Here is a 27,556-nt window from a genome sequence, read left to right on the forward strand (position 1 = left end):
TTTTTTTTTAGCTCCAACTGCTAAATTTATTGTCCCATCAGTATTATTATTGATACCAGTTACTGGCAGATGCTGAAGATGGAGAATGTGATATACTCAATTAAATGAGTAAATAGGCCCAATGTTAATTCACCTCTTTTTAAGACAAGTTCCTTCACAAGAAAGAAAGAAATATATCGGATACACCCTGACTGGATCATTTTACAAGGAAACTCCTAAAATATAGATAACCACTGAAAATAGCTACCTGCCATACCCAAACTTAAAAGAAAGCTTAGTAATGTAATAAATCAGTCAACATATTTCCCCAAAGAAAGGAATGCTGGTCATAACAAGGTCAAGCCATTTGACAAATAGACCATGATTAAACAGCTCGGTGATTTTACAGCCCAGCAATTACAGAGGATAAATGAAGAATGGAATCGTTAAGATATTTGAATTTCTTTTTCTTTTTCTGGGATCCAGCAAAAGGCTTAAAAGGCATGTTTACTCTGTTTGACGGAAAGTTCTTTAAATCTAGTTTGTAACACTAACACCAGGTGTATAATAATATAATTATAAACCAAGATTAAAAAACTTGCAGGAGAAAGGTGAGGCTAATGTCCCTGAGCTGCAAACATTCATAATTTCACTTGTGTCATTCCATAAATGAGAGATCAAAATTTGTACTAGGTTCGAGCAGCCAGAATGACACCAAATCTGTAAGAAATTGTTACGAAAGATCATTTTTGTCACTGAGCATCTCCATCATATTATATGATGGTCAACGTAGATTTGGTCTGTTACAGGTAGCATGGACACTTAGAAGTTCGGACACCTAAGCCTTAAAACAACCCAAAACTATATCTTCTGGTATAAATCACCTGAAAATATACTTGATATGGTGGGAGAAGTGTGTTATATTACCATACATGGCCAAACTTTCTTTCCTGCAAACTGTTTTCACGTTGTATTCCAAGAAGATTCTTCGTGACTGTGAAACTGGTATTTCTTTGCTAGAGTATTGCGAAGTTCAGACACCCGGCCCACAGTGTGGCGCTGGTGATAAAATTGGTGGCGCAGTTGCTCTTTCAGTAATTATAACAGACTTCATAGATCTCCATTATTTTATTGACAAATATGTAAGTACTTACTTGCACACGGGTCATTTTGGAGAGAAAGTATCTGTAGCTTCGTAGTTTTTCGTGATATTGGCTGTTGCTATAGGTTGTCATGGTGAAATCGTGTATTTCTTAGGGCTGTCCGAACTTAGCAGTGTTCCGAACTTCGCAATACTGACTATACTTATAAACCACAAGATTGGATCCCTATTTATAAATGGAATGACCCTAAAGACACGTTTCACCAAGGTTCGTTTTCTGCCGTACATAAATTTGTATGCATTTATTTATCAGTGTTTGGCAGTGTTGGTCTCATTTATTGATTATTGACAATGTTTGCTAGCAAAGACTTCAAATTTTCCTCCTATACCTGAAAGTCAGAGGTGGAATTCTGTGACATTCTATGAATGTGAGTTTCAGAAAAAATTAATTAGAATTACTGAGATGACTATCATAATTTTAAATAGTTAAGTACATGATTTAATCAGGGAATAACATCATAAAAAGTTTTAATTTTGTGCAGGATTGGACCTTAACAAAGTGTTCTTTCTATTATTGCATGTCCCAAGGAACAAAGAAATGGAAAACTAACTAAATGCACCCAACTATGTTGTACAATTCTCATATATGAAACTTTAAACCCATTCAGTTAAGGTCAGACGGCATATCCCTTTCAAATCAAAAGTACCGATGGCGAAATCACGACCCAAAGCAAGCTGCAGGTAAGTGAACCCTGAACCTCCAACACCTTCAATGAAACAAAACTTTAAGGAATCTGATCAGAATATCCAGAAATGTTTAATATACAGTTCTATATGAAGTATATATATAGTGTATATATATATATAAAGTATCTGGCTATCAGACAAACTCAAATAAATACCATCCATTTAGGGGGCAGTCCTATCTCGCAACTGATGCAAGGGTATTTCATTCATACTTAGTAAAGATTCCTAAATCCTATTGGTCCATTCAGGTCAGCTGACCGTGGTTAATCCTGTGAGTAACGCACGCTAGACCGTTGATTAACCCCTTAATAACTGTTTTAGCAATCTCCAACACAATATCATGTAGCACTTCCACTGATTGTCTCTGCTCTTACATCTTCTCTCTCCTGCTTTCCAATAGCCTACCATGGACTAATTTATTCAGTACTGCATAGCAAAATGCTTTGTAAAATAATCAAAGTGCTATACAAGTTCACAAGATGCATAGCAGATACGGTACACAGAAACCACAATATTTTAATAAGAGAAAACGTTCAGAGCTGCTATGCAAAATTGGAACACTAAATAATTCCCTGCCTACATGTAATAAAAAACATAAAGGAACACCACGAGCCCCAAAAAAATCCAAGAAAAATATGAAAAAACCAACAATAAAAAGGAAACATTCCAATACTACAGTAGCACACCCTATCATACCCAAAAGCTGCTCAATTATTATAATAGTGGTAAAATCAGTTATCATTTGATTTGAGAGGTAAATTCATTTCATTAAGGAATAAGGATCAGTTTGTTCCCTGTTTTGCTGTATTGTTTAGTAATCACCCATATTGTCAACTTGCATAGGCAAAGAGAGTCTTGCCATGGAGACTGTAGACATCCTTTGTGTTCTCCTCGGTGATTTCTGTTGAAATGAAATATCAAAGACTGTCAGGCAGTGAAAAACAAGGAACAAACGATGACGTTATTTAGAAGACAACATTGAATAGAGACCCTAAAGAGACATGTAGACTAATGAAAATCTTATTTTTGTGATAAATCTCAAGTATTGTTAGCTTTGTGCTAGAGATGTGTAAACAATTGCCCCTTATTCTAGTGTACACAATAACTAGGGGCATACAATACTACTGTAGAAAAGGCTGATTTGGGTTGTCCAATACAAGATGTTGGTTTAGACATCTACTGCAGCAAGAAGTTTGTTTACTGTCTATTGCAATATTTACAATTGTGACCTTTCAACGGTAATATCCAGTATTCTATTAAAGGACCATAAATTAACTAGCACACCTTTTCGACACTTAAATTCTTCACTTGCAGATATCCATAGTTGACTGCTCATGGAAATACCTCATGGAAAAATTCCTTAAATTTATGCCTGTTGTAGCAAGATGTATTAGAAATGTTGAAATCCTGAATATTCAAATAATACAATACAACATGCAAATTTAGATACTGGTAGTTCACTCTTCACTCTTTATCAGCCAAAATACTGGTGTAAGAAAAAAACAGTTGAGAAACACAAATAGGTACAAACAAACAATAAATTACACAAACAAGCAATTGATCCTACAAACAAGCAATCAGTAATCTCTTACCGCCGACTTTCCCTATCTTTTTGTAGAGCCGTATCTTTCGAGCTGGTAATCCGAAGATAACTTTGACATGTTCCTTCAGCTGGTTAATACTCAATGTGAAGTCCCCTCTTGGGTTCTCTAGTAATACAGTGCCTGAAGAGAAATTAAAATCACATCAAATGTTAAAAGTGCTCAACTATTAATTTCTCTTCTCAAACTTTATTAAACTCAAGAAAAGTTTAAACTGTCTTAAGGTTCAAGAAAATGTCAGGGCATCCTAAATGTTATCAACACTGCACCTTGTGCCCAATCACAAGCCCCTCCAGCACCCCCCCCCCCAAATAACCAAAATAAATGTAACAAAGGTGACAACCACAATACTGGTTGCTTCTGAAAATTATACATTCAAACAATGTGATATCATTTCTCCTAACATAATTAAAGTTCTTGTGTTAATATCCACTATGTGTCATAACTACTTAATTAACTACTCTGTTTACATATTATCTACCCTCTACTTCACTCAATTGTAGATTTGTTCATCAAGGTAGAATTCCTTTCAAAATATATTTGTTAAAATTTGCTTGAAATCTGTTGACAAATTGGAAAGTGGTAAAAGAAGCCAGGCATCTTGTTGCAAATTTGCAATTTATATCTGATGATTTTTTCATAATTTCTGATGATGAAGAAAGCCTGATGAAATTCTCTTTAAAATATAACAACTTAAGTTGCAACTTTTTCAAACTTTTTTTTCAAATTTCAATTACCTTGACATGACGTGGCACCTCCTGCAGGGTTCACGTCACAGAGGGTGACATTCACAAATCTACAAACTGGACCCGGCCCGTTGGACACTGACTGTTGATTGCTGGCAGAGGATTTTGTTTGACTTGAAAGCCCCTGTACGTGATCCCTGACGATCACCAACTCCAAACTTGCAGTTTTCAACTGAAAGAGAAGAAGAAAAATATCAAAATTGAAATACCAGTAAAAGCAGTTAAATTTGGAATGAATGCTACTTCTATTTAACCATCAAACTGTATTTTAGCAGGTGTTTGACTGTTATAATTTGTTGGGGTAAACAGTTTAGCTATGATTTAACTTTGATATCACACAGGGTCCCAAACAAGTCTATACATTCACAGCTATGGAGGAGAAGAGAGCTGTTGCACACTACAATCACATTTAGTGAAACATCTTCTGTAGCTACAGTCATTAATTTGTTACACGCTACTTGGGAATTGTTTCTGTTCTTGAAGCATTGGAGTGACTTAACCGTCTTTGAGAAAGTGGTCATGAGGTTTGGATGGTGCGGTTTATGAGTAAACCAAATCCTTACCGTCACATAAACCCATGGTAGGGTTTCAAACCCTCTTAACTCAGGGATTAACTAACCCAGGAATTATTTAAATGCGGTTAACTGGGCAATCTGAGATCATTTATTTATATTTCAAACAAAGAAAGAAAAGGAGGATCCTTCCTTCCTACTTATGGTTGACAAGAATGAATATTTAATCCATGTGATTACAAGGAATAGAAACATTAAAGGAAAAAGATTTATTCTTTCTCTCACCTTAAATGTTTCTCTGATGATCTCTTCATTGTCACAAGAGACGGGGAACGTAACCAGCGGCTGTTTGATAGTGGTACTGATGAAGTCACCATGAGACTGGATGACCTTTCCAAGATGGTCGCTGGAGGGTGTGACCTCGTAGAAGATGGTGATATCTTCATCTGGTTGTAGATGAGCCTTAACAAAGAAATATTATAAAAGACAGGTTTAGGTTTATGATCAGCAATCTTCAGCTAAATGTCATTTATTGATCTTGGATATCTCATTTAACTTCCATTACATCTCAATATACAATCACCAATAATAATGATACATAGTAGTAAATGCCAGTGCATCAACTTTTCCAAGTCCTCAATGCTCTCTCGTTTTTAATTCCAAATAATAAAGTAGAAAGCATGCTTTAATCTTACTATTTCACTGGATATTGTATTTACAAACCTTTTTCCTAAGTTTTTGGACTCTGTTGGTGACCTCTCTTGCCAGACCCTCATCCACCATGCTCTGATCTGGTGTGACATCAAGAAGGACCAGAACCTGTCAAGAAATATGTCAGCATATCGTGAAATGTTACTCTGTGAAACTCTGCCAGGCCTGCAAACTGCTGCGATCAATCTGCAAGACTACAGTATGTAACACAACTGCTGGAATTATTAAGATACATTCTGCAGAAAACAACACAATGCAACCATTGACCAACCCCCCTCCCCATCCCCCCAACCTGCCTTTCCCCTCTCTCTCTCTCTTTACCCTTCTCATACCCCAGCACAATCTGATCATCACCGGAGTTATTTGTTTCTCTACAAAAGTATTACTTCAGGTTTAATCAAAGTTCCATACCCTCCAAATACACCTACTCCCCTTCCCCTCCCTTGCATCCACAGTTCCTACTTGGCTGTCAATGTGATCTTTATGTCATAATGTTAAGATAAAGATCCTGTATGTTCCAGATCTCTGGCTATTATTAATACCTGGCTATCGGAGTGAGCCTCATACTGGGATGAGGCTGCATCAGCTGATGTGTAACTAAGTCTTAGGTCTCCCTCTGTTAGTGTGTGTCCCTCTACCACGATCTCCCCTTTGCTACGGAACTCTTGCAGTTGTTTGTCCGTCAGTTGTCTGATGGCTTCCGACACCTTCTTGAAGTCTCTCTTGAGTCTTTTCCCGAGGATGACGTGGTCCGGTTCTGCTTTTAGACTCACTCCATATTTACCCTTGTCTTGCGACGCCGTGACAGACCTCACGTTTAATTCCTGTAAAAAGGAAAATAAGATCATATCACACTCCATTTTTCTTTAAACATTTTTCTATTTTTGGGGCAAAAGCTAAGAACCAGTTGGTAACAAAGTTTACTGGGTGAAGATTATTTAAGAAGAGGAGGAAGGCTCCATGTCTAACTGAAGGTGGGGTGTAAGAGCTTACCTATTGTCACGGTAAATGTTTCAGAATTTTGTCATTTTAATTTAGCATTTTTAGACATTTAATGACAATGAGCAGAAAATTCTTGAGTTTTTCCTGATTATTGAATGAGCAGAAAATTTCTTTTTCTGGTTGGATATATCTTGAATAATGACAAAACATTTTACTTTGAATTACACTACACACAAGGGCTCTCCAACTTAAATTATCTTAATCTTCCCTAGGCAACAAAATTAGAAGACAGGATTGTTTAATAGTGCTAAATAATGCTTTGGGTATTTCAATTATAATAAAGTCAAAACTTAGAAAGCTATTTATTTCACCGTTAACATCAAAACATGTGTCTTGAGTAAACTTGCCATTTTGGGGTAGCACAAAATGCATCATACTGTATAGCCTACCATGTTAACACATGTATAGACATCATACATAAAGTTATAGGGTTACCTCTAAGATGTACTTCTGTAGTGATTTGATTTGGTCCAGACTCTGCTGATCTGTATCGATAACAACTACCTCCCTCAGAGGGTACTTGGTGGGGATGGTCTTACGGTCCCGGATCACTCTGGCAAGTTCAATTACGCTCTGCATCTTAGATACAGACTCCTCAATGTTTGTGTCGATCAGCTCCTCCCTGTGGGAAATAAAAATATAAGAGGTTGATGAAACTATGACACCACTGGATTCCTTATCTGAATCATGGACACTGCAAGAACACACTATGACTATACATGTCCTTGCTAAAGACAAGTTAGGGGGTGGGGTGGGGGGGAATGGGGGGATGGAGAGGAACATGTCTGCACCCCTCATCCTTCCCTCTCCACAATCTCACACATATTCCTAAATACACTTTGAGCCAGATTGTGACAATGGGGCTGATGCTCATTTGAATGAACAATGGTAGGTACAGCATCTCAGATGTTTCTCTGGTCATGAACAGTGTCATAAAAGATTCACGAACCAACATGGTAAAACCTAATGCAATGAATCATGGGGTATTGGACAATACACTCGTTAAGAGGGTAACCGAGTCTCTGACTGGGTGAATCATGGGTCTCCACCAATATTGAACCCACAGTGCAACGAAAGGTTGCTACAATGATTTGGGTGAATAAGGGCTCTTAAAACATTCCCTCATAGTTCTGAGTACACAAACCTTGGGGAAAACTACCGATCAATAATGTGGATGCTTTACCATAGTGAGAATTAAACAGTGGTTCTCTTGAACATTAATAAGCACCATTATCACGGTGATGAATGGTTGTTTTGACAGTGCCTTCTATAGAGTTATTAAATGACTTCTATACCTTGGGTGGGGTACCATCAGGTAATGAACACTCTCAATATTCTGGTCCTGGGCACCATCTGGATGGATCATGTGCTTCAAATTCTGGTACATGTGCTCTGTAAGGAATGGTGTGAATGGCGCCATCAACCTGATCATAGTGTAGAGGACACTGTAGAGAGTGTGCAGCGCTCCTTCACAATCCTCCAGGCCTTCCTCACCCTGTAATACAATAGTAGTAATACAAGTTTAAATATATGTACTAAAACATAACGTGGGTGTCTTGTGTCATCAAACAAGGTCACACCATCAACTTGATCATAGTGTAGAGGACACTGTAGAGAGTGTGCAGTGCTCCTTCACAGTCCTTCAGGCCTTCCTCACCCTGTAATGCAATAGTAGTAACACAAGTTCAAATATATACTAAAACAAAAAATGGGTGTCTTGTGTCATCAAACAAGGTCACATGATCAACCTGATCATAGTGTAGAGAACGCTGTAGAGAGTGTGCAGCGCTCCTTCACAATCCTTCAGGCCTTCCTCACCCTGTAATGCAATAGTAGTAATACAAGTTTAAATATATACAAACTCTTAACTATATACAAACTGACCTTTAACCTCTTCCTGTTGAACCTGACGTACCAGTTGGTCAGCATGCCAACAAACCTAACCAGCCTCGGGACCACTGTGTACAGTCTGTAGCCTGCGTGACCAAAACAAGGTGAACTTTAGTATATAGATTAGATACAAGATAGTCTCAAGGTGTGCAAAGTGTCTTTAATAATACTCCTAGAATTAGCTCATACCGTGTATCTTTCTACTAGTTAACTTCCTTATTACTATCGGGTAACTTCACCCCCTTTAAAGTACTACGGACACCTAGCCAATTTGCTCCATATTCAGTACATTTGTTGTGTGTGATAATCTTGTTCAAAATCTGTTGACATTTTTGGAAAAGCTCGTTTTGTTTCCAAGATAATACACATTTGAAGTTTTGGTAAATCTGGGAAGCTCATTAAATATGTGCAAACTATTGCATGGAGTGTAGCACTCATCAAAATTTCTTTAATTTAGGCCTTAACAAGTTCACACCTGATTACAAGCCCACATACACCATTTCAATAATGTGATGTTAGTCTTTTCAAAGAAGACAATACAATATATTAAGAAATCACCTTAGACCACAAAACTGTGTTCAGTGTCCTGGTAACAAAGGTTGTAAAAACAAAGGAATAACATAACAGAAAATCAGGCAGTCACTCCCTTTACATCATCAATGTGCATAATTAGCTAATCTTTAGTAGTAAATAAAACTAGAATTAAATAAAGACTTGTAAATTGGTCAACTTTTGATGGATTTTGATGGGTTTTATGGAAGTTACAGCTATTTTCATGATAATCTAATGACAATGACATCTAACGACATCTAATGAGTGATTAGGACAAGGTTGTTCACAGGTTTCTGTAGACCATGTGAAGATCAGCAAATAGAAAAAAAAATCAAATTCAAAATTGATGAATAATGTGACCCAAACTGCTTCATGTATAAATTCATCAACCATTTTGCAACAGAAGGGTGTTCTCTCTTACTTAAAAGAACGACAAGTATACTAGAGTACTCTAATCTACCACAGAATCAACTTGCTGCTACTCTTACCTTCCATTTCTTCCCTGAAAAACTTGACAAGACTTTGAGTGAATGAAAGAATCCACCGATCCATGATGTTTGACGATGGCTGGAAGGTTTCCTCGTTGTGCAAGAATTGATGTTTTTCCTCCTACGGCAGAAATAGATCATATTTATTATCAGTAAGTAGCCTGCATGGTTTGGCAGCAAGGGCTTCATGATCTAAGTGAAGAAGCCACGATTTGAGAACCAACAGTGGTATTTATATTCAAATCACCAATTTGATCCAATCTGACCACTTAAAATGACCTTTGACCTCAAAGTTTACCACAAAACAAGTTATGATGTACTACTCAGTTATCACGAAGAGCAAGTTTGGCAAATATCGACATCATATCTGTAAAAGGGATAGAATTTTGAGCATTATCATGTAAATCACTCAAACTATCCTCCACTTCATATTGATATCAATATGCTTTAAATGGTGAGCCATTCAGTGCAAGTTCTTCTTATTGGCTATGATCACCAATCATAGACAAGAGCATTGTAAAACAAGATGTTTCTCAACTACTGGCCAGGGGTAGGGTGTGGGGGAGGTGGTAGAGCTACACAAAGGAAATTTCTCACTAGTTACAGGACCAATAAAGTGTCTTTTCCTAATAAACTTCTACTCTACTCAAGACTTAAAGTTGCTAATGGCTGTAAGAATTTTTGGCAAACTGGAAGGGAAAAATGGTGTGTGGGAGGGGGAGAGGTTAGCAGAAACCATAACTCCACTTTCCTCAGTTCATCTGTGATATCCTAATTCCCATTAATGATTTCACTCTCCTATATTGACAAGTTTACCAGAGAAATTGTCCTGGTAAGTAATGGTTGAACAATTGCACGGCTATGGACTTACATGAAGCAAACTTTTAGAGAGTGTTTCGTAGTGATAATAATGAATTACTCCATTTCAACTTTAATGGGTCTATGATGGGACTGTGTCACTCACTCTCTCAAGTCGTAATACATTCTGGATGAGGAATCTGTAGGCATTATACCAAGGCAAGAAGACATCCTTCAGTACATCACTGACACCTTCCTCTTTGAAACGTAAGCTCTCTGCTCTGACCACTGGGGAGTTGGTGAGATACAATCTGAGAGGGAGAAATGTACAGTTATTGTAAACGTAACACAGGACACATACTGCTGAGAAGTGAAAGCCTGAAATTACATCATAACATCATCGCCTGGAATTTATTTTTTTATTTTTATATATGTCTAACGGTACATTCCGAGTATAATAAGACTATAAGTAAGGCCTGTAATTACTATATAGTCCCTTTAATATACTTTGACTGACTACAAGTTAGGTCTGTAATTACTACAGTCCCTTTAATTTTCTAGGTCTGTAATTACTATATAGTCCCTTTAAGATACTTTGACTGGCTTTGATAACGATCTTGATAATGACCGTGATCATTGATCTTTTATCAAGTTAGTTGAAGTCCATTAAGTGACTACATAGTAATAAAAAACTGCTTGTTATGCCAAAATGGTCACAAAATTAAAAGAAGAAAAAAACTCTTTGAAGCATTTCTTGCATATTTTGTTTGGTAAAGTTGGTTAACATTGTGATCATAATTTTTGTTTACAAGTTGTCATGGTGACATAAACTGAGTAAGGGGGTATTTCAATGTATTTTGGTGGCAACACAGATGTTACTTCTCTTTTCTTCATTTTGTACTCCCTTTAGTTGACAAATTCACAAAATTTGCAAATTTTTGTTTCATCTCCAGTCAAAACTATTTATTGTAGATGACCAAAAGTGAGATCGAGCATTCCCACTGCTGCTACCATTTTGGCATCAATATCACTGCTGCTATAATTTTGTCAACAACTTGCAAGCAATCATGCTGAGTATGTAAATTATCACCATTTATTTAGAGCAAGTCAAACTATATTATGAATCTTAAAAGAATAAAACTGCAGAGAACAGGGTAACTTATAAGACCTGTCCCGTACTCACCTCAGGGCATCAGCTCCAAATTTGTGGACTATCTGCATCGGATCTGGATAATTCTTCTTTCTCTTGCTCATCTTCTGACCATCAGACGCAAGAACCAAACCGTTTACAATCAAATTTTTGAATGGTGGCTTGTCGAACAGAGCAGTGGAGAGTACCAAGAGGGTGTAAAACCTATTAATGTAGGAAAGACATGTGTTATAGCCATTGTAAACCATGGACCTGACAACAATGTAATATACTATAGGTGTCTACCACAATATATAGACTGTCCAGACATAATGGAAGTTAAAGTGAGGCTATGTCCGGTTTTGAACAGATAGAGAACACACTTTATGTAATAAAACTGCTCATTGTTCAGGAAACCTTCAAGGATGGTTTTGATGGTGCAAGAGTCATCAAAGCAATTTAAACTATTCAGATCTGATAACCTGATTCAGATCTGATGTAAACATTATTAGTTCATCATACTATGTTATCAAAACTACAAGAGACCAAATCAAGGCTATCTACAAATCTGATTAAGCTCCGTAGTAGTTCATTTCATATCCACACATTTTGAAAATCATTTAGTCAGCATTAATTTATAACATAAGAAACTTTCATATCCAGAGATGTCAATTTATTCTTTGGCCAGATGAAAATGAACTTTTTTGCCTATTTTCTCAACTTAAAAATTACCCCAAAAATTAATTACACATTGTGCAATCAACTTACCATCCTCGTGTTTGGTCGATACCTTCGGCTATGAAGTCAGCAGGAAAAGCGTCTTCAAATTCCTTCTTGTTCTCGAAAGGATAATGTGATTGGGCGTAAGGCATACTGCAGAATGATAAGCAAACATTGAGAATGGGGATTTAATGTTTATTCATCAAACATAGCACTGAATAAGCTTTGTTGACTCTGTTAATTGGCACTAACATAGTCTTTAGAACCAAACAGAATTCTTAAACAGCCCCCTCATCGGGAGAGGTTTTGTTATTCAATGAGGACTTGTTAAAGAAGATTCTTGTGTAGATAAATATATCTTGATGCCAAAGTCCAAAGTGGGGGGCAGAGGGCTAGAAATGTGTCAATTGCATCCTTATTTTGAGTTTTTCTTGGCAGGTTTGGTAACTTTTTTCACTGAATGCAAATATGGCTGGTTTTAAATGGCCCAACCAGTTATATCAAAGATTTGTCCATAATTATCAATTTACTTCTGTATCAGTCATACTTTTACTTACCTTCCACTTTCAAACCAACAATCAAATACTTCCGAGACCCTCTTGAGCGGTGGCTTGCCAGGTCTCTTGGATGGGATGGTCAAAACGTCCACTCTGTAGATAAAAGAATACTAAGGAAATGACTTGTATCGACAAGATTTTATTCATGAGGCAAGGATTTATATAGTTTCATTTTTAATCTTTTTTATCTGCAGGGAACATTCACAGTTGATTCAATTTATTGAGATGAGAGGCATGCATAGCTCATACATATATGCAAGTGCAGAAACAAAACTTCTAACAAACATAAAATATTGTAATGCTGTTACTGTTAAGTTGTGGAGCAATGGGGGACTTCTGTGTGGAGCCAGTGTGGTAGTTTACATCCCATTTGGAATTATATGGGGATTATCTCTCTTGGCATTAAGTAGACCAGTTTTAATTGTTACCAGATTATGGCTTTTGGGGCTGCACTGCACTGTAGTATTTGGGTAATATGTCTCAAGCTAAGTTCTAGGGTAAAGTACACCACTTGCATAGATGTGATATTTCTATGTATTATTAAGGAATTTATATAAAATGTATTACTTGGATGGGACAGGACCGTTTACTCTGGTTGCCACTGGAAGGAACATCTTGATGGTAGGCTTCAGGGCCACGTAGCCTCAAGATTGTACAACACATCCAATACAACACACTCAACCTTACTTTAAGGAGTCATTTTGTATTCAATTTATCTGGGTTAACTGTACAACTACCTCTCTGGACTTAATTTGTGTATGTCTTCGTTCTCTGGCCAATTAAAATATGACCAAGAATCCTGAACCGGCTGGCCCGCGCTACCCTAAAGAGGAAAGTGTTACATTGGTGGCAGCGGTGGGATCCAAAGAAAAGAAAAGGACGCAAAATGGCAAGTAGTAACAATAAGAGTAACCTGAGAGAAGATAGCCTTGTGACAGTAGGGAGAATAAACAAGCTGAAGCATTAAAAACAGGGCGTATATAGCAGCATGGAACGTACTTCATTAGGAACACGCAGAACACCAAATAATGTATCGTTGCACAACTTGCAAAGTCGACTTCAGTAGAAGTCAAGCAGCACCAGCAGAAGAGTTGTCCAGCATTCGGAAAGAGGAAAACAGAATTCTGTGCCACCTGTGGGAAGGGGCATTACAGATCGGATACGCGGAAGAGGCACGAGGCAATATGTAGGGGGGCTGCACATGGGCTTGCCCATTCAGAGCAAGCTCATGTACTGCCGCACCACTTGGGAGCAGCTTGCAGCCAGGGACAGAACTAATCGGAGTATGTCTCGACCCTTGCTAGAGATTTACTGGAGGTCTTCGTGGGCCAGGGAGAAGAGCTGGCCTTGGAGGCATCCAGGAGGCGACAGGCTGCCACCCAGGCACCGGACCCAACACAGAAACCTTTACTGGAACTCCCCCAGGGGTGAGACAATGTGTATGGGGAGGTTGGGGAGGCAGTAGAGACCGTAACGCAAACCACAGGAACTTCCAGGCTGGACGTCAAAGAGAGATGATCAGAGGAACACCCTCATCGGCTTCAACACGGAGGGTAATCCTTGGACAAGATCTGAAGTCACCCATACCTTCAGTTGTCTGGTGAGGTCCGTGCAGACTTACGGTGGGCCTTATAACCAGTTCTAACCAGTATAACCGGTGGGATCGTGCCTCCTGGAGCCCCAATACCACCACGGTTGCCTCCGGCATATGGCCCATCTTACGAAGATGTCTTGAGAGCCGAGACAGACCGCCATGCCCGTGGATTGTAATCTAAAGTTTCCTTTGTATTCGCACTTATCTGCAATGTTATTTTGTGCGGAATATCTCTTACAATGGACTCTATTATTCATATACTTCTATTCTGGATTTTTTAAGGTTCTGTATGTCTTTATGGATGAACAGGACAAATAACAGTATGTTTACGTAATGATATGATTATTATTAGTCTGTGATATGTAAGCGTGGGTGTGTTTAACCTATTCCATTTTCATTGCGTAAGGCCTATCCATTATCTATGGGGGCAGGCCTAAAGGTCTGGTCTGCTAACGGTATAGTTCACTGTAGTTTTATCTCAATTTTTATTTACTATATGAGGTCATATGGTGAAGTTCAGGTAGAGGAGTTTAATACGACATCTTAGGGCAAGAATACTGAACCAGCTGGCCTGTGCTACCCTAAAGAGGAAAGTTTTACAGTATCGTAATTTTTGTATGTTATCTATTTTCACTACTTTTCTCCTAAAATCTTGACTGCACCCAAACCAGTGCAAACCAGTGGAGGATAAAAGGATACCTACCACCTAACTATGACTGTGCTTGTTGTTGACCAGATCTTGGCCACTGGTGACCTCAAATGACCTTTTAACCTTAAACGATAACAGCCAAAAGTGCACCAAGAGGCATCTGCAGACCACGTAAAAAGTCCATGCAAAGCTGGACATGGTGAGTTATCGTGCTCCAACAGCTACACGCACACATACATGCGCATACAAACCACCACTCACACACAGATTCACCTTAACTTCTGCAAGGAAAGAGCAATGTAGTCATTTCACTCAACAACCTACTTTTACTAAATGGTAACTTACGTCTCCCGATGCAGGTCGGTAACCTTAGTGCCAGTGAGTTTCTCCAGTTCTTCAATGGAACCTACACACACAATCTCTTCAAGGTCATCGCTCACCCAGAGGGGTATGGGGGTACCCCAGTATCGGTTACGAGATATAGTCCAGTCGTGGGCATCTCTTAGCCAATTAGCGAATCGTTTCTCCTTGACAAAGCTTGGTACCCTGTACATAAATAGAAAATGTAACAATATAAGTAGCTGGATCCAAGAAAAACTGTCCTGGATTATTGGTAAGGCCATGATCGTTTCTATTTTGACACGGATATTTAAACCAACATAATAATAATAATAAATAAAGCTAGATCATGAAAGGAGATGAAATCATCAAAAATCAAATAGACTTGTTTCAAATAGCTCATTACAGCTTTGTTGATGCTACCAATCCAATTTTCTTTTGATTTTAATAATGATATGACCAAACTCATTAACCTTCAATAGACAAGAATCTAGGAGTGTACCCTGGTGAAGTCAAGCAATTCTTACTTCAGTAATTACTAATAGCCAAACAAACAGCTGCATGAAGTTAAAATCACATCACAGCAATATCAAACCACTTTACCAATATGTTTTCTGGTTGTTTTCCAAGAGCTTTGAGACGATCTCTTCCACCTTAACGAACCAACTTGGGACTCCCCTGTATATAAGTGGTGTGTCCGACCTCCAACAGAAAGGATAGCTATGTTTGATGGTGCTGTTATCCACCAGACGCCCATTCTGTTTCAGGAGTTTCACAATGTTCTTGTCAGCGTCCTGTTGGCATAAAGTAACCACACCCTGACAACAAACTGGCTCATAATTTGTCTTCCAGTACAAGATACAGAACAATTACTAACTAATAGCTCTTTCCAAAACTATTAATGATGGGAGATGATCCATATGTCTGTTCATTTACTTCAGGGCCATTTGTACATGCAAACCAGGATGTTATCAGTGAATAATTATTAATTAATTTCCTTAATCCTCTCTTTGTCCCTCCACTGTTTATCTCCTACCTCTCCTCTTTCCACTGTTGGTTTCTTTCTTTCTTCTCTCCATCCCTTGTCCACTAATCCCCTTACATCTATCTTTTTGTGTTCACCATGCTCATTAATCTGTCTGTATTCTGTGTGTGTTTTTGTCCCTTCTGTTACTGTTACTTGTCATTCAGCTTTGAAGAAGATCCTGCTAGGATCGAAACGTCAGGCCAACTAACTTTTGCACAAGTGCAAAGGTTGTAACATGTATGAATGGTGACCCATCTGTACTTGTTTTATGACATGATTCTAATGCCACATTGGCATTGAAATACAACTGATGCTGCCATTCCCCACTATGTGGCAACAAATTTTGAATAATTTTCAACTCCACTCAAGAAATAATGCCAAAGGAGACTGCAATGATATCTATTTGCTTCAACTTCCCACACGCAGGAGGCAAATTTCACCTGCCAAATCATGCAGCATCATTTACAGTATATTTCACAATCAACTATTTTCTACACAAAGGAAAGAAAGCTGAATAGCATAAAAATGCCTGAAATTCATGAGAATCAGGGTTTATGGATCAGGGTTTATGGATTGGGTCTGCATACCTAGGTCACATGACTCAATTTAGTCGGCTCTTACTTTTCATGATTGCCACAATGATACATACACTTACACACACAAAACAAATTCCTTAAGGTTCAACAGTAAGGGAAGCTTGACTTGTTTTTGCTTGTTAATATCAAGCTACTCATTAAATGGATAAGAAATCCTGACATTAAGATGTTGAATTAAGAAGCGATCCCCACATATATGCCAATCGTGACAAAAGTGACAATTAATCACTACAAGGAGTTTAGAAGGCAGCATTTATTTGCTTTCAAGGAATACTTTATCCCCTGTCACACAGTACAATACTATATACAAAATGAGCAAATTGCAACCACTAATGCAGTTTAGTACACAGACACATACTGTTTAGCTCTATGTGAGAGATGAAGATTATAATTATGGAAAGATGCTACACGACATGTGAGCACGAGATGATTTCCTGGCCTTACCTTGACATACTGTCCAGCAAAATCGGTCACTTCCTCTGTGAAACGTCCGCTCTCGTCCACTGGACAAATCACGTCGTCCTTTGTTATGATGCCGTTCTCCATGCAGACTGCGTAATCATCCTGTAAACCACAGAGAAAATAATAAAATTAATAAAAATTAAAAAAATAAGAGAAAAATAATGTGTCAAAAGTCCTTAGAGCAGTGTTTTGTGTCAATGTGAAATTGGTCAATTACCTTAAATACCAAAATATACTAAACTTTTAATAATACAATATTGTAGCTCATTAGCTAAGTTATGTCAATCTAATTCAAATAATGAAGAACAAACTGCAAATATTGAAAATGTTATATTTGTCTTTGCCATGTAATTGATATTTAATAAGAAAAATCTTAGAAACAAAATTGGATATTTGTTTACTGCCAAATAATTTCATCAGAGAAATAAAGTTAGACTGATTTCTAGGTTTCATCAATGGCAGACTTATTTTGAGTAATTGTCTGATATAAGCACACGCTCTGCTTTTTTGCCAGATACATTCCTAAAACTTTCAAATATTTCTAATACTATCACAAAAGAGGATGTTTCTAGGATGTAGATGTCTATCAAAAGATACAGAATTGATTACAGATATGATCTTCTCCACCACAGAAGAGGAAGATGAAATCTAAACATTAATATTAATGAAAGTATATCTTTGTAGATCAGGGTTGGATTGGGTCAGCATAGCTTGCGTCAAATGACGCAAGCTAAGCCGGCTCTTTCTTTTCATCATTTCCACAAAGAAAGGTAAAAGAAACACAGTACTAACACTAAGGCAAGATTGAATGGAAAGTGGTTGTTAAAACCAAGCTGCTCAGAAAATGTGTCAAGCAATCCTGGAACAAAAATGATAAGTCAAAGTTACTTATTTCTTTAACTTCAGGTTGTATCATTTTTCGTGATGGATAGATAGCGACTATAAGATATAAATTTATCGCACGAATATATCAATCGATACTCACATGTCCAAAGTAGGGTGCTTGGTGAACAATACCCGTACCGCTGTCGTTGGTCACATAGGTTCCTGTGACCACCTTGAAGGCACCTCTCTTCTCCTTATACTATAGTAGAAAAGGAAAAGACTAGACTTAGCTGTCCATACACATTTGAGCAAGGTGTAACTGCAATTTTTTTTTTCTAAAATGATAACAGTGTTTAACACTGAAAACAATCCCATCGTTGAGTTATGTTAAGAAGGTTCAATATTTGAGATTCAGCATATGCATAACCCATCCCCATGACAGGTAATAAACATTTTTAATAAAATTGAAAAACATAGGAAATTAGGAATTGAAGCAAACAGGGACTAGTGATGTCATATTTAGTCTTAAGCCTTGAGTTAAATCTCTCAAAGGGACTAAGTCTTTTCTTAGCTGTTTGGGGATGTGGTTCATGACAGTTACCTTTATCACATAGATCAATATATTTTTCTCTTTATTTTTTTTATAATTGCAAATGTTCTTTTTATATCTCCATACTGATTGGCCAGAAGAAAAAAGAAGATATTTTTGTGGATCAGGGTTGGATTGGGTCAGCATAGCTTGGTCACATGACTCAAGCTAAGCCGGCTCTTACTTTTCATCATTTCCACAAAGATAGGAAAAAGAAACACAGTACTAATGCAAAATTTGATTAAAGTTTGTAGAATCTATGGACTCGTTAAAAAATCTGGTGAATTTTAGTCTGCTCAAAATGTTTAACGACAGATAACTCAATAAAAATAATTAATATGAAAATTGCATAGAACAGTGTCATTTTTACTGAGCTTTTAGGGCAGTAAGCTGGAAAGGTCAAAGTCTAAATTTGGCAAAAACACATTGAGACTTTAAGTGAAGTGGTCAAAACTTTTTCAACACATATCAAACAATCTTACACCGTTTAAAACATATGACATTAAGTCAAAAAGATATTTTACCTCCACAAAGTAATTGAAGAGAGGCTTGTAACACTTCCCTTTGAGATCAGATCCAATGTATCTAGAAGCAGAATTAAACACAATAAATGAATTATAAAAAAATTTCAAATGTTTTACTTTAAAAATGTTTCAACAGAAACATGAAGGAAAGATAGTACATGCAGAAAGGAAATCCTTATTTCAAGTCACCTTCAGAAGACTGAGATATCAAGACAGCTAAAATATGCTTGATAAGTAGATAAAATTTAGAATACAGGTTTGCTAAGGAATTCCCAGACATTCCCACACACCCATTTGAGAACCTATAAGAAACAAATCTACAAACATGAAAACATGACAGTGTAAAGATAACTTTATACTCTCTCTTTCTTGAAGCGGGCATTCAACCTCTCTCTCATCATGACACACACCGTGCAATCTCTCAGACTAACATCAAACACACCATACCAGTTACCCTCATATTAGGACTAGTATGAAGTCAAATAAAACCAGCTGCCATGAAAACTGGCACTGCGAATGGAACAAACTATACCTCTTCCTGTGAGCATTATCTTCCGTGAGAACTGTACTTCTGGTGTTTTTACACCTTATCTCCACCCCTCCAAATTCCCTCACTTATATCTTCTCGCCACACTTCGCATGTATGAAAGAGAGGCATTAGTCATGAACTACCACTAAGCTCCTACCATTTAAACTCCCAATGGCCAGTTTTATGACTTAATATCATAAACCTTCTTCGGATGATATTATTGCCACGCCATAAATACATAACATTTCTTCTTCTGTTAACAGAGGCAACTTTGCATACATCAGTCTGAGAAAACCATGGTACAAGTTTTTCTCTACCTTGCTGTGTCCTCAGTGTTACGATCCTAATATTAAAAGACAAGCACTACATGTAACTCAGTCAAATATTATCTCAAGATCGGAAGAAAAAAAATCTTCTTTTCTTGGACTAAGAACACAAACGAGATGAGGTAAAGCGTGCCAAGCAAAACAAACCAAAAAAAACCCTGCTTACTTCTGTTGAACTTCGTACTCTCCTTCTTTCTTAAAGAGCGCACTCAACCTGTCTTCCATCATGATGTATACCTTGTCGTCCTTCAGGTGCTTTATCTTGACGTAGGTCATCGTGGGATTCACACACAGGGCCATGTTACTGGGTAGGGTCCAGGGAGTTGTAGTCCATGCGATCAAACTGACATTGGGGTCTTCCTCTAATGGAAAACTGATGATAACTGAGGGTATAAAGTAAACCAATCAAGAAATAAGTCATATTTATCTACAAGAAAATGCTGCCTGTTGAGTTACTAGTAAACCGATCAAGAAATCACTCGTATTTACTCACAAGAAAAAGCAGGCCTGTTAAAAAGTTAACTTTTTATTCTATCAAGTGGTATTTTATGATGCATTGCTTTGCAATTGCTTTAGCATGTTGGAAAAATGACATCAAATGCGGATCTTCACGTTTCCAAGGGGTATGGGCAGTCAGAGGTGACATATATGGCATGTAATGAGGGGTAATTGTGAACCCTCCATGCATTACCTCCCCCCCACAAAATGGAACTAGAAACAAAGAACTACAAAACTAATAAGAGAAATAATGTCTTATATCATGGCCTGAAGTACCTGCACCTAACACCCCACACTATCAACAGTTCCGAAACTTCTAATAGAAAATAGGACATTTATACTGCCGATACTGTCATTACAAGTGCTATGAAGTATGGTTACGCAAGTACAGATTATAAAAATTGTCCCAATCGGGGGGCGTGCCTCACACTTCTTTGCCGTTGTATTTGGTATTTGAGAAATTATGAGAACTACTTTAATACCATTTTTGAGTTATCGAATATACAAAGTTCGATGACCTCATCAAAGTTACCTGCTGGATCGACCACGTCCTTATAGTTCTGTCCAGATTCAAAGTTAGATAACGGGGTATTGCATGCAGTTGAGAAAGGCATCACCTATGAGGAGAGGAAACACAACTGATGTAATATTCACTTGAACAACTCTGAATCAATGGTTGTTCTAATAAGGGTTAATAAGTCAATGCAAAATGACTCAATGTCTCCTTAGACAACTATGACTAACTCCATAGAGCTTGTACCATGGACGACCACTTTATTTTACAGAGTGAATCACGTCACAGCATGATTAATTTGCAAATAGGAATGGTAGAAATGGCAGTTAGGTATCATTCATCAGTAACCAAATTCAAAAGGAAAATAAAAATGTAAGGAGACACAAACATTAAAAGAAGCAACTGGGCTGTCACATCAGGAGGTGGATATATTATTCACAGAATAAACATTTGCAGTTAACAGTTATAATTTGGATAACCTAAATAATTAGCAAGTGTAAAATTACTTACACTTAGATTTGTCCACTGTTTTTCAGTAACAGATGATGTTGTATTTACCTACCAGTTAGATACCAATACAAAAGCTATATCATACTGATGACCAACGTCCAATTGAGACATATTACAGACAGTTGAAGACATCGAGAGAAGGATATACTCCAAACTTTGGTAAGTCATAAATCTCACCTTGAAACCTCTGTAGACCAATCCACTGTCATAGAGCTGTTTGAAGACCCACCATACACTCTCCATAAACCAAGGGTAGAGTGTCTTGTAATCGTGTTTGAAGTCAATCCAACGGCCGAGTCTGTTCACAATGTACTGAGGATATGAATATTGGAAACGTTATTTCAGGTGTGCTCATTTCATGCAAGACCTATGATGGTGACAACATGATGCATTTACCATTACTATTAACAGAGAGCAAATATTAACTTTATCAGCTATGAGGCAGATCATCGATTCGTTGGTAAGAAGGTATCTTCCAAATGGATGCGATATAGCTTCATTGAACAACTCATTATAAAAATTAATAGTTTGCCGATCTAGTGTTTCATGAATCATACAGCATTCAAATTGACTTGTTCGAGTCATCAATGCTCCCTGAAGCCATCTGTAGACTTGTTTCAGGTCATCAAAACTCCTTGTGATTAGGCCAAAAAAATGACCAAACGGAAGTAGAATTCAAAAGAATGATCAACGATTGCTTTAAAGGGCTGCTAATGAGCAATGTAGGAGTGTAGCCAATGTAATGCACTCTACTTCAATATGTATTATAATACAGGTAAGTGTTGTTAGGCTGTAGGGGATACTACGTACCTCCCATTCCGCAGAGTATCTCATCACAATCTTTCTGCATTCATCGTTGTAAGCCTTGATGCCGATCTTTTGAACATCAGCTGGGCCAGTGATGCCAAGTTTCTTATCAATTTCATATTCCTGTGGAGAGAAAATGCAAAACGTTATGTTCTACTATGACATGGATCACAAGTTCTATAACACAGACTTACTCATGAAAGACATGAAAGTGGTGTTGGAAACCTTACTAAATATCATTATAAGCTTTTTGCATGACAAACAACCAGTTTATATCACAGCTAAGGCACTCAGTCAAACCTAATCTCACACCACAGCCAGTGGACCTTTCAGGACAAGCAAGTCTGGACTTCCATTCAGACCACCCAAAAAGAGTCCCACTTTTCTAAGAATAATCTCATTTCTTAAATGGATGGCCTTTTACGGCAGATATCACCATGTTATCAACCAAAATCATGTTATAGTACACATCCGACACTGTAAATGTATGCTGTCTAGCTGGACAATGACCAGTGCATGAAACAGTGTTGTTTGAGGTCACGTGGCCAGAAGAAAAAGAAGATATTTTTGTGGATCAGGGTTGGATTGGGTCAGCATAGCTTGGTTAAATGACTCAAGCTTAGCCGGCTCTTACTTTTCATCATTTCCACAACAACAGAAACTTGGTGATCAGTTGAATTCTGAAGCTTACTTCACATAATTTATATTTTACAGTAAACTGTTCCCTTTACTTGTGTCCAAAATATTTGGATCCTTAACAATGATATCTAAATCACCTCTGTGCAAAATGCAGTTTACGCGGTTTCATTAAATCAGAGCGTAAAACACTAGACTGTCAGTGTGACAGAAAGATAATGTAGCATAAGGCTTTTGATTATTACTCTCAATTAATAAACCAGGAAAAAAATTAGGTGAAGTAAGCATATTGTGTCTGTTACAATCCTTCAAACAGGTTTAAAGCTCATACAATCAGGTTAAAGCATACACTCAGGTTAATACATAACAAAAGGGACCAGCCCTTATTAGGAAACATTAGAACTTTTATTGATGAATGATCAATTTATATTGTTATGTTTCATCCACACCATAAATTTCAAGCCACTTCATTGATTCAATGGAAAACTTTGCAAGTACAGTCTTTGTTTGTTGTCAGCTTACCACAGGAAGGCCATGAGTGTCCCATCCAAACCTTCTTTCAACATGGTAGCCATTTTGATGAGCGTAGCGTGTAACAATGTCTTTAATAGTTCCTGCTAGTATGTGACCGTAATGAGGAAGGCCAGTTGCAAATGGTGGACCATCGTAGAATGTATACCTGAAGTAAAAAGGGGAGAAAGTAAAAAGATGCTTCAGTTTACCCTTTTGTGAGTGAAAACTACATACTTCATACTTTGTCAAAAGTAGCCACTGGCGCTTAATTTTTTATCAACATTGGGTAAAAAGATGTTTACATACTGTAATGGGAAAGGGGTCAGAACTGGTTGAAGTTTGGCCTACTTGCCTACAGTGGCTGCATAAAATAAAATAAACGGAGGAGTAGGTAGCTGGCAGCATCTTAAATATATTAATTTTACTTTAAATGCTGATTACCTTGGTTTCCCTTTGGATTGTTTCAAACATGTTTGAAAAACATCAAGATTTTGCCATAATTTGAGAACCTCTTCTTCAGTCTCTGGAAAGTTGATGTGATCTGGCACAGCCTCCACCATCTTGTTCACTTCTGGTAAAGAAACATATTTTTATGTGGTAAGGCCATTACATAGTATAATATATCTTGGGACTTAACATGATCTGGTACCTTTACTGTCACACTTAAAACCATTCTTTTGCCATTGCAATGCAAAGTATGCACATTGCAAAACTTACAAGTGAGTTCCTCACATGTTAGGCCTATTGACAATAGGAAACCAAAAGATGATGTAAATTTTTCTTGTATTTCTGAAATATTGATCATGTATGAATGCATGAATTCAGATATAAACTGTACAATCATATTAAAAGTTAAATTCCCAACTTCCATAGTCTGTTATGAATAAGTTAAAGCATCAACTTATTTCAAATGGAGTGACACTTTAAAAAAAAAATTATAAACAAAAACAACAATTTTGTTGCATTTCTTCTAAAAGAAATCAGAATGGCTAGGCTACATCTTTACCTAGGCTATAACATTATGTCTATGACATTATGCATATCATTTCGATAAAGGCAGTATAAGACTAAGTAAGAGGTGTGTTTATGCTGACACTATGCCTAACAAGTAACACATAGGCCTAGGCCTAAAATACTAACAGTACACTAGTACTAGTAATTGTAGTACTAGTAGTAACATAACAAGTAACAGTTACTTAGGGTCGCACTAATTAGGGTCCATTTCACGACAACTCAAGACAACAAGTTTAAAATACCATCAAATACAATAGTTGTAATCAGAGTGTATCTGGAAACACGTTTAAAACTGACTGGAACCATCGTGCATACATATTTTTCGCGGGAAAAAATTTTTTTTCGTAAAAATAGTCAACTTTCTCCGTCCGTAAACTTGGACGACGTGATGTTACGCTTGCGCAATGACATTGGACCGCACCATTACACTACAGGTGATACAGAATAAAATACACGGAGAGAATAATCAAACCAGGCAAAATGATAGTAAGTAAGACTCTGTAAAAATTAATAAAAACATATGTAAATTACAATGGAAAAACAAAAAGAAACATTCATTATTTTAAAAACATTCAATGATTTGGAGTTCATTCATCATACTACTTTGGTGCTTTCTTACTACGTCAACCCACCTTACTGACACTGCACACAAAGGTAGTTCCCAAACCCTAACACAAACCCACCCATATCATAATGGTGTGGTCCAAAAAAGTCATTGCGCAAGAGCAATAGCATCACTTTGTCCAATTCTACGGACGGAGAATTTGACTATTTTTATGCAAAAAACATTTTTTCCCGTATCAAATATGTATGCATGATGGTTTCAGTCAGTTTTAAACGTGTTTCCAGATACACTCTGATTACAACCATTGTTGTTGATGGTATTTTAAACTTGTCTTAAGTTGTCTTGAGTTGTCGTGAAATGGGCCTGTTTACGCTAATAAGTATGACCGGTTACTTAGGCCTTTTGACTCTAATATAAATTATACAAATTTACCTCTAGCCTTTGTTAGCCTGGTTAGGCCTAGGCCTTCTACTTTTTATGTATCCCTATATTATCAGGGAGCTTGGCGATTTGGTACAATTATAGAATACAGGGCCATTCATTAACTCTTCCCAGCATCCGGATGCGCGGATGCGCGGTGTGTATTTACATGTCCGTACACGTATGACGCCCTCTAAAATTCCATCACGTATTTCATTTTGACTCCGCATCCGCGCATCCACCCCGGGAGTACTAGGAAAGGACTTAGATAATTTTCGAAAGTTTACCCATATACGATATACCATCACGTATTTCATTTTGACTCCGCATCCGCGCATCCGCGCATCCACCCGGGAGTACTAGGAATGGACTTAAATAATTTTCGAAAAGTTTCGACATATACCATCACGTATTTCCAATACTGAAAGTCCCGTATGTACGAAGATATTCCACATCAATAGTGTGTCGTTCTTAAAAGGCATCCGTACATGTGTGACGCCCTCTGAAATTCCATCACAGAAGTACTAGGAAAGGACTTAGGAAATTTTTGACTCCGCATCCACGCATCCGCGCATCCACACAAAAAGAAAGAACTGGGATCTGACATTTTATACTCACATACGTACTGGGGTGAGACTGAGCATCCGCGCATCCGGATGCTCAGATAGTATCATCGAGTGGCCCTGTATTCTATAATTACTCCGGCGATTTCCAGGTCCCTGAGCTTATCGACATATGAGCTTAGGCTAAGCCTATATGCTTAGGCTAGGCCTATTTTGTGGGAGCTCTGGTGGCCTGGGAATATCTTTAGGCCCTAGGCGAGGGCTTGGAACATACTATATCCAGTCCTTATCCTGCGGAAACTTACTTTGCAGATTCAACAGTCCAGTTCACAAACACGTGGCACACAGTAAACCGGTTAAGTAAGCGTATGTCTTTGAAGTGACAAAATGTCCAAATGCTCAGCCTCGTTTCCTACTGAATGAATACTGAACTTAGGGTCGCACTAATTAGGGTCCATTTCACGACAACTCAAGACAACAAGTTTAAAATACCATCAAATACAATAGTTGTAATCAGAGTGTATCTGGAACCACGTTTAAAACTGACTGGAACCATCGTGCGTACATATTTTTCGCGGGAAAAAATATTTTTTTCGTAAAAATAGTCAACATATGAGCTTAGGCTAAGCCTATATGCTTAGGCTAGGCCTATTTTGTGGGAGCTCTGGTGGCCTGGGAATATCTTTAGGCCCTAGGCGAGGGCTTGGAACATACTATATCCAGTCCTTATCCTGCGGAAACTTACTTTGCACATTCAACAGTCCAGTTCACAAACACGTGGCACACAGTAAACCGGTTAAGTAAGCGTATGTCTTTGAAGTGACAAAATGTCCAAATGCTCAGCCTCGTTTCCTACTGAATGAATACTGAACATTAATGTAAAATATAGCTTAGCCTAGGCTTAGCTACACATCATGCCTTTACGTACGCAAGTTTGTGAAAACATGGTCTAATTATTGTACTTGGCTTATACAGCAAGTTGTATTACATCAATAAACCCACATGGTGTTACAGAAGAGTATACGTACTCACGTCAGACGGAAAATAAAGGTAAATATACACACTGATGCGATGCAAGCTCAAAGACAAACATACAACCTTGAGTACCCTACCGGGCGTAAGTCTCACACCAAACGTGGGTGGGAGTCAGGAACTGATTTACCAATAGGACAGATAAAAGAAAAGAATGAAGAATATCAATCGTGTTGTTAATTAGTAATGATCATTCATGTCGAATTATGCACTCGATACACTTATGTGTGATGAGGTTACTGCTAGATTTTAGATGTCGATCAAAATTATAGATTCCTGTCACCTAACGACGTTTAAAAGCTACCGTCTAATTTGTGCTCACGCTTTTCCCTGGATATTTCATCAGCTTACCAATTTTCGATGGCAATACGGCCGACGGCTTACATAATGTGAAATAGCGCCATGTTCTGTCGAAATTAAACGCAAGTTTGATGATCTACAGACTTTACACGATGTTTTAGGAGATTTACCTATCTTCTTTACGCTATAC

General features: G+C 37.7%; 1 protein-coding gene across 4 annotated transcripts; it reads right to left on the minus strand.

Annotated features, from left to right (window-relative positions):
• On the minus strand, positions 1–27,012 carry LOC139962005 (isoleucine--tRNA ligase, cytoplasmic-like). Of its 4 annotated transcripts, XM_071961792.1 has the most exons (27): positions 24,729–24,807; positions 23,914–24,043; positions 23,482–23,638; positions 22,327–22,446; positions 21,694–21,828; positions 21,025–21,109; positions 20,161–20,377; positions 19,140–19,200; positions 18,187–18,285; positions 17,184–17,303; positions 15,720–15,910; positions 15,123–15,323; positions 12,535–12,627; positions 12,026–12,130; positions 11,312–11,482; positions 10,295–10,439; positions 9,331–9,451; positions 8,285–8,376; positions 7,988–8,058; positions 7,696–7,824; positions 6,836–7,022; positions 5,941–6,222; positions 5,411–5,506; positions 4,973–5,149; positions 4,167–4,347; positions 3,421–3,552; positions 1–2,729 (listed from the first exon to the last, which is right to left on the minus strand). In XM_071961792.1, exons 1-27 carry the CDS (start codon positions 24,790–24,792, stop codon positions 2,659–2,661), a joined length of 3,633 nt encoding a protein of 1,210 aa, XP_071817893.1. In that variant the 5' UTR covers positions 24,793–24,807; the 3' UTR covers positions 1–2,658. The 4 variants fall into 4 exon arrangements, with proteins under 4 accessions (XP_071817893.1, XP_071817895.1, XP_071817894.1 ...); XM_071961794.1 differs by lacking the exons at positions 7,988–8,058; positions 24,729–24,807 and adding an exon at positions 26,780–27,012 and having other exon boundaries at positions 7,696–7,895; XM_071961793.1 differs by lacking the exons at positions 7,988–8,058; positions 24,729–24,807 and adding an exon at positions 26,340–26,491 and having other exon boundaries at positions 7,696–7,895.
• Positions 27,013–27,556: the final 544 nt, after the last annotated feature.

The sequence above is a fragment of the Apostichopus japonicus genome, chromosome 20 (assembly GCF_037975245.1).
Source record: "Apostichopus japonicus isolate 1M-3 chromosome 20, ASM3797524v1, whole genome shotgun sequence".
NCBI classification, from domain to species: Eukaryota; Metazoa; Echinodermata; class Holothuroidea; order Aspidochirotida; family Stichopodidae; genus Apostichopus; species Apostichopus japonicus.